This window comes from Suricata suricatta, chromosome 16 (genome assembly GCF_006229205.1).
Source record: "Suricata suricatta isolate VVHF042 chromosome 16, meerkat_22Aug2017_6uvM2_HiC, whole genome shotgun sequence".
NCBI classification, from domain to species: Eukaryota; Metazoa; Chordata; class Mammalia; order Carnivora; family Herpestidae; genus Suricata; species Suricata suricatta.
Window position 1 is genome coordinate 57,959,805 of NC_043715.1, and position 8,247 is coordinate 57,968,051.

The 8,247-nt window shown below is 46.4% G+C and overlaps 1 protein-coding gene across 2 annotated transcripts in view; it reads left to right on the forward strand.

The window, feature by feature from the left end:
* Nucleotides 1-5,354, forward strand: part of LOC115280033 (zinc finger protein 264-like) — a 9,119-nt gene extending 3,765 nt beyond the window's left edge. For both annotated transcript variants that reach the window (XM_029924649.1, XM_029924647.1), the window contains one exon: nucleotides 1-5,354. In XM_029924649.1, coding sequence (XP_029780509.1) covers nucleotides 1-510 — 510 coding nt within the window. In that variant the 3' untranslated portion in view covers nucleotides 511-5,354.
* The last annotated feature ends 2,893 nt before the right edge of the window (nucleotides 5,355-8,247 follow it).

Here is an 8,247-nt window from a genome sequence, read left to right on the forward strand (position 1 = left end):
TACGAGTGCTCCGAGTGCGGGAAGGCCTTCAACCGCCGCTCGGGGCTCACGAGGCACCGGCGGGTTCACAGCGGGGAGAAGCCCTACGCGTGCGTGGAGTGCGGGAAGGCCTTCTGCTGGAGCACGAACCTCATCCGGCACGCCGTCATCCACACCGGGGAGAGGCCGTACAAGTGCGGCGAGTGCGGGAAGGCCTTCAGCCGCGGCTCCTCCCTGGCCCAGCATCAGAGGCTTCATACCGGGAGACGCGCCGCCGAAGCGGGGAGGCCCTTCTCGGGCGGGCCGTCCTCCGCCACCCTGCGAGAACTCCTTCTGGGGAGAGACTTGGTGGGCGCAGCCCCTGAGCCAAACCTTGTGCCGGAGAGCACACGTCCCGTGGCACCTGACGCAGCACAGCGAAGAGCGGCCCCGCGGGGGCCTGCGCCGGGAGAGCCGCTCCGGCCCGGGCCGCCAGGAGCCGGGCGGGGCCTGCAGCCACAGTTTTCTTCTTCGCCCTCGCTGCCGCGTTAGCTCAGGAATTTGTATAAAATGGTGGAGACTCGAAAGGGCAGATGAAATGAAAGTTTTGGGAGACTTCTCTGTCAAGCTTTGTCAAGCACTTTGTCAGGGGATTCCTTAGTTTACTCGGGGCGGGGGCTGTGGGCCTGGACCCTGTGTGTGTCTTGTGTATACGTCATGACTACGTGCCGGGACACTTAGACGGTCGAGGGCAGCCGTTAACAGTGGCAGGTAGACACACAAGAATGGGCACATTTTGTTGCGACAGTTAAGGCTTTAAGACTTACGGTTTAGGAGACAAACTTCTTTGGTTTTAAACACCAGACGTTTTCTTCATCCCGTCTAGCCGTTTCTGTAGCTGTACAGTAAACGTCGAGTGGGTCAGAGTGATTGCTCTCTCCATTACCTACATGGATTGAGCTCGCCTGGGTCCTTTGACTTTTCATATAAATCTTAGGATGCAAAAGATCGTGTCCGCATTTTTGTAGGAATTGGTTCAGGTCTATAGATCTGTTTGTTGGGAAGCAGCACCTCGAGCATCGTACGTGCTGTGACACTTCAGTTATTTAATTCTTGATATTTCCTGACTGTTTTCATGATTTTCAATACAGCCTCTTTATCTTTGTTAAACAGATTTGTAACTAGGTGCTTTGTTTTTTGTTTTTTTTGGAGTGATTGTAAATGGCATTGATTTTTACACTTTGATTTTCCATATGCTCTTTAGTAGTCTGCAGAATGATCATTGGTTTGGAGATGATATTTTGGTATCCTGTAACCTTGCTAGACTCACATTATTTCTATCCGTTTCTATGCATAGAATCTTTAGAATTTTCTGCAAAGATAGGTCAGCTGCACATAGAGTTTTACTTCTTCCCTCCCATCTGCATATCTGTGACTTTATTTTCTTATGCACTAGGTGTACTTCCAAGGTGATAATCAGGTAGGAGTAGTAAGAAAGGATGCCCTTGACAAATTTCTCAGATGAGGTGGGAAATGTTCAATTTTTCATCAAATGTGATGTTAAAGTTCTTTTTGGACTTTTCTTATCAAGTTTAGAAAATTTCCATCTATTACTAATTTGCTGAGATTTTTTAAATTATGAATTAAGAGTTGGACTTTGCCAAATGCTTTGCCTCCATCAGTTGATGTGATTGTCTGATTTTTTTTTCCTATAGCTTATTGATAAGATGTATTACATTGATTAGTTTTGAATATTGAACCAGTCTTGCATCCTTGGAATAAATCCCACTTGGTTGTGGGGTATAATTTTTTTCCATATCATACATTAAAACATTCCATTTAACTATATTTTGTGGAGGAAATTTTCCTCTAATTTTTTGAATTCAGAATAATTTTTATATTGGATACATTGGATAGTTTTAAGTTTGCCATTTTCAAGGACTTGTTCCATTTTAGCTAAATTTTCTAGTTTGTAGACTTGTTTGAAATACTTCCTTATTGCCATTTTAATGGTAGCGGGATCTATACTTCTGTCTCATTTTAGTCCTGATTTTGGAAATAGGCCTGCTCTCTCTTTGTCATTGTCCATTTTCTCAGGCATTTGTCAGTTTTATTGATGATTTTGAAGAACCAGCACTTTATTTCATTTCTTTCTCTCTACTGTAGTTTATATAATTTCACTAATTTCTGTTCTGATCTTTATTATATATTTTCTTCTACTTGCTTTGGTTGTATTTTGCTCTTCATTTCTTTTCCGTTTTAAACATTTACTGCTGTAAACTTCCCTTACGGCGTTGTGACAGCTTCCTCCCACAAGTGTTGTTTTCTTAAGTTTATCTGTTTTGTGTGAGAGAGAGAGAATACACACATGCGTGCCCAAGGGAGGGGCAGAGAGATGGAGGGAGAGAGAGAATTCCAATTCTGCCCTCAGGGCAGGGCCCAGTGCCGGGCTTGAACTCACCAATCATGAGATTATGACCCCCACCCCCTGCAACATATTTAATTAGTTTATTCAGCTCTTTAGAGACTTTACTGGGTTCATGGATTGTTGTTTAGTTTTCTAGTGTTTAGAGTATTTTCTGTATCTTTTGTTATCAGATTTCTAGTTTATTTCATATTTGGCCTGTTTAAATTTCAAGTGTTTATGACCCAGTGTGTCTTCTTGAATGTTCTAAAAGGCCGCTTAAAAAGAATGTGTTCTGCTGTCATTGGAGTTTCTGTAAATGTCTGCACGATCCTCTTCGTTGATAGTAGTATTCACATTTTCTGTATCCTCCCTGACCTGTTCAGTATTTCTGTCAGTTCCACAGAGAGGATGATGACGTCCTGAAGCGTAACTGTCGGTTCATCTTTAAATTCTATTATTTTCTGCTTCAGGTATTTTAAGCTCTGTTGTTTGGTGCGTTCACATTTACTACTGATATGTTATCTTGGTGTATTGACCCTTTCATTATTTAATGTTGCTTTTTGTCCCTGTTCATTCTCTTGCCTTTGAAGCATACTTGAGTGATAATATAGTCCCTACTGCATGTTTTTAAATGTTTATTTCTAAGAGAGAGCGGGAGAGGGGCAGAGAGGGAGACAGAGTGTCCCAAGCTGGCTCTGGGCTTCCAACAAAGGGCTCGAACCCACAAACCTGTGAGATCCTGACCTGAGCCGCGTCAGACACCTAACCAGCTGAGCCCCCCAGGCGTTCTTCCCTATTGCATGTTTGATTAATGTTTGCATGGTTTCTAATTTTCCATAATTTTATTTTCAGCCTTATCTGTGTCACTACGTTTGAAAGAAGTTTCTTATAGCAGCATATGGTTGGGTCATGTTTTATTTTTTAATCTCTTCTACATTCTTTTAATTGGTAGAGTCACATCACTTAAATTGAAATAATTATTAGTGTGTTAGGGCTTAAAGTCACCATTTTTTAAATTTGTTTTTTTGTTTGTGTTCCCTTTACGTTGTTTGTCTTGTTTTCCAGATGTTTTTGTTATTTTCCTTTTCTGTTTTGTGTCATTTGTTGTTTTTTTGCATTCCTGTGGGTTACTCCAACAGCTTTTAGAATTCCATTTGATATGCCTATGATGTTTTGAGTACAAGTTCTTAGTTTTTGTACTGTAGGCGTCGTATATGCATAACTTATCACAGTTTAATATTTTCAGCATTTTCAGCACTTTGATATATAGAAACCTTAATTCCATTAGGTTCCTTTGCATTTTACATTTTAAACCTAATTATTCTATGTATTTACCTTTGTACATCAAGCACCATGTTGGATGTTGTAGTTTGTGCCTCAACTGTCAAAACATTTTTTAACAAAACTCATGAAAAGCATCGTCTATTTATCTCTAGTTTTACTCATTCCGTTTCCATTATTCTTTCTCCCTTCTTGAAGTCCCAGACCTGATGTTAACATTTCCCTTCTGTTTGGCAAATTTCCTGTAGTCTTTCTTCTGGGGGAGGTCTGCTCTTGACAAATGATTTTGATTTCCTTCACCTAAAAATATTTCTGTGTCCCCTTCAACCTGAAGGATGTTCTCATGGGATAAACGGTGGGGTTTACCGTTCTTTAGTACAAGAAAAATCTGTTACCTCTTTGTGTCCTCCATGGTTTCAGATGGGAAACCTACTTCCGGCTGTTGCGCCCCTTGTTCCCGTCTGTAGCGCGTCCTTTCTGTGAGGGGCTTTCAGAGCGATTCTGTCTGTAGTATTTGTAAGTGTGATTACGATGTGTCCTGGCATAGAGTTTTTGGAGTTTTCCTGTTTGGTGTTTAACTTTTGAAAGCCGAAGGCGTGTGTCCTTTGCCAAATCTGGGGAACTCTCAGCAGTTGTGTCCTCATGTAGTTTTTCAGCCCCGCTCTTTCTCCTGTCTTTCAGGGGCTCGAATTAAATACGTTTTCAAATTTTTTTGTTTATCTAGTCTGTTTTCTCCCTGTTACTCAGCTTTATCAATTTCCAATGGATCTTTCCTTGAGCTCACTGAATCTTTGGTCTCTCATCTCCTATTGAGCTTACTCAGTGAGTAATTGTTTTTGCTTTTGTGGTATTTGTTTTTGTTTTGTTTTGTTTTCCAGTTTAATTTCTACTGATTTCTTTTTTTATATTTCCTAATTCCTTGCCTAGTTCCTAATACCAAAGAAGGACTCTTAGAAATAAAACAGGCAAAACTATGTAGTCCACAGTCCTGGTTCTCTGGTGGTCTATCTTGATACTGGAATAGAAATCCTAAAGTATCTAGAGAAATGGAACTCCTGTCATCCACAAACATTTCTTAAAACTGAAGGTCTGCAGCTTGCTTAGGGCTGTAGTCTCCAGGGAAGGTTCATGTGTACACCCCAGTTCTGTAAGCCTTGTTGAAACCCCAGAGGGGAAGGGGGCCCTCCTCTCCAAGGGTCACTCTTCCTCTTTGTGGTTGGACGCATAACCCCAGCTCCCCAGCTGCAGGACCTGGTGCATCTAAGCCCTCACCACGTGGTCTTGAGCTTCCCCTCTGAATCCCCTTCTAGCCTCATAATCAGCCCGGTGTTCAGGTCTCTGGTCTCACCCCCTGGCCCTTCCTGCGCCACGTGCCCCGTGAGCTCCGCCCTTCCTTCTCTCTGCCAGACACACCCTGTGTCACTGTTCCGTCTGCCGTCTGGCCTCACCCCCACAGCCTCCTCCACTCCGCTGAGCACCTAGCTGACCACTTAAGCCGTGGCCATTGTCACCTGACGGAAGCCAGTCTCACAGAGTTCCCTCTCGTCCTCCCACGCTTCCCCTCCCCACCCTTGAACACACCGCCTGTCACTGGGCCTTCTGCTGCTGCCCACCTCTGACTCGAAGGTACTTTCCTGGTTCCCGTGACCTCCTGCCCTTCTCCTTCAGAGGCTCTGCGTCTTCTATTAAACAGTCGTGCTTCTCTGAATCCATGTGTCGCCATTGCTTTCTCACGTGTGAGGTGGCCCCTGGGTGAGTTAATCCCCCCCAACCCCAAGGCATTTTACTCAGTGATCTACAGAGTCCCCCCAAATCCTTGTCTCCAGGTTGAGTGTTTCTGGTCATCGTTCCACACCTTGTCAGGATTCATATGGACTGAGCCTGTGTGCGCGTGTTGTGGACGGACCGTCACCACGAGGACGCACCCATAATGATCCCGACGGCAAGCAAACGTGTATTCCTGTTACACGCCGCAACTCTTAGCCTTTGCAACAGGCCTGTGGCAGGCGATGTCATCCCCATTTTACAGATCAGAAAACTGAGGGGCAGAAAGGCTAAAACATCCGCCCAAGGTTTCACAGTTGACTAGGAAGTGCGGGATTGGGGACGGGAGGCCGGGTGGGCAGGCTGCCCAACCCAGGCGCCCAGTGCCCCCCGTGGGGCCGGTCCGTGCGCCCCGCGGAACAGCGGACCGTTTTCCCTGGTCGGCAGCTTGCGCTCCCGTGTGACAGTACCCGAGACAAACCCGAGTCGCTGCCGGGCGGCCGCGCGGGAAGTGGGGACGGGGTTTGAGGCGGCCACGGCCGGCGTCTGGGCCGGGCCGCTGCGGGGGAGGCGCCCCGGGTCTCAGGGAGGGTCACCGCCTCTGCCTTCTTGCCCACGGCAGACGCTTTGCAGCCGTTTCGCTCACTTCGCTTTGTTCTCCTCCTCCCAGATACTCGGTGTGTGTGTGTCTTCTAGCTTGGGTCCCTCACAGAGTGTCCACATAAAACTTGATGCAGGTGACACAGTGTATGACCTGCTGCCCTTGAGGAGAACCTGCAGAGGCCTGGATGGCCAGACGGGTAAGGCTTTACAGATGGCAGTGAATGGTATCAGGAGTCATGAGGACCACCCTGTTTCAGTGTTTTGCTGTCAAGACTCACAGGACTCCACATTTGGTCATACTCAGGAGCAGGCTGTCATTGATCGCAGCAGACTCGGCCACGGAGAGAGGCCCCAGGAGCAGAGACCAGCTTCAAGAGCCCTGTCTCCGGGAGGTCACACAGGCATCCTCTTCTTTGTTTCTTTTTTTTGTTTTTTTTTAGGACATCCCTAATTTAAGCTCCATTAAGGAGTTAAGACCATGATTTTAAAAGTCTACTAGCGGGCGCCCGGGTGGCTCAGTTGGTTGGGCGTCTGACCCTTGATTTCAGTTCAGGTCATGATTCCACAGTTCCTGAATGAATTTAAGTCCCGCACTGGGCTCTGCTGACAGCATAGAGACTGATTGGGATCCTCTCTCTCCCTCTTTCCCACCCCAGCTGCTCACTCGCTCTCTCAAAATAAGCAAATAAATCCCTTTAAAAAATTAGAATTTTATTAGAAATTAGAAGTTCATTAAAGACTCTTGGTCTTTTGGAGAGAGTATGTGTGAAAGCACATACCAAGTTTTAGGTTTCCAGAAGGATAGCCAGTTCAGTGTAAGTGACATTGTTTACACGAGAAACTTGGGCAAACTGAGCTGCTCGTTCCCAGGAGTGCTGGAAACCTGCTCTTATCTGAAGGGCAAAGTGAGCGAGCTCCAAGGCTGGTTCCCAGGCCTGCTGTGTTACTTCCGTGTAGCTCTGAAAGGGCACTGAGATGCTGGTTAAGTCTCTGTGCATAAAGCCAATGGCTACTATGAATACGAGTCACAACCTCGATGACTCTGTAAGTAGAACCACCGTAACCAGGAAGAAAAAAGGTCACAGTAGAGCTTAGAAACTAGCCAGGATTTGGGCAGCTGAGTGGCTCGGTCGGTTAAGCAGTCGACTTCAGCTCAGGTCATGGTCTCACGGTCTGTGGGTTCAAGCCCCGTGTCAGGCTCTGCGCTGACAGCTCAGCGTCCGGAGCTGCTTCCGATTCGGTGTCTCCCTGTCTCTGCCCCTCCTCTGCTTGAGCTTTGTCTCTCAAAAATGAATACACGTTAAAAACATAAAAGGAAGAAACTAGCCATGATTTGATTTAATGATGACAAGGTTCAGGGAGAGCTGATGAGAAAGGACTTTGTTTCTTCCAGACACTGATGTGTGTGTGTGTGTATTTCTGTGTGTGTGTGTGTGTGCATGTGTGTGTCTACACGTACACATGACTTAGGACTCTTCCCGTACATGCATACATGCCTAATCGAGGTAGTGTGTTACATACACGTGTGTACGTGTAGACGGCCTCCAGCCGTCTGACTTGCAAATGTGCCCCACGCTTACCTGAGTCTGTGAGACGGAACCACAGTGGCGTGGTTCCACGGCACACTTCAGTTTTTCATCTCTTTGTTCCTCCTGTTCATACTCAGCCTCTGGCTTCAACAAACAGAAAACTAAGCAAGCTCATCATCCAGGGTACTTGAAATTAGTGGGTTGCAGGCTTCATCAAGGCGCTGGACCTGTCCGTGTGACAGTTGGTCACAACTGGTCGCTCCGTTGGTTAAGCATCCCACTTCCGCTCAGGTTATGATCTCATGGTTCATGAATTTGAAAGCCCCACATTGGGCTCTGTGCCGACCGCTTAGAGCCTGGTTCAGATTCTGTTTCCTTCTCTCTCTGACTCCCCCGCCAAATAAAACAAAAATCTGGTTACCATTTAAAAGAACGGGGTATGGGTTGATTAATTTTCTACGTTCTGGCATTTGGAATCTTGCTGACTGGGGAGAGTCCGCCCCTCCCAGGACCAGCCAGTTACTAGAGACCGCTAACAACTTCCCCAGGACCTCACCTTTCACATGCAAACTACCCACGCCTCTGGCTCCGAGAAACTCCAGGGCCAGGTACCAGACCGAGAGGACACTTACGCCCCAAAGCCCTACCACAGTATTCAAACCAGTCAGTCCTAAGCTGTTTACCTGTCCGGCCTTGCCTTTCCTG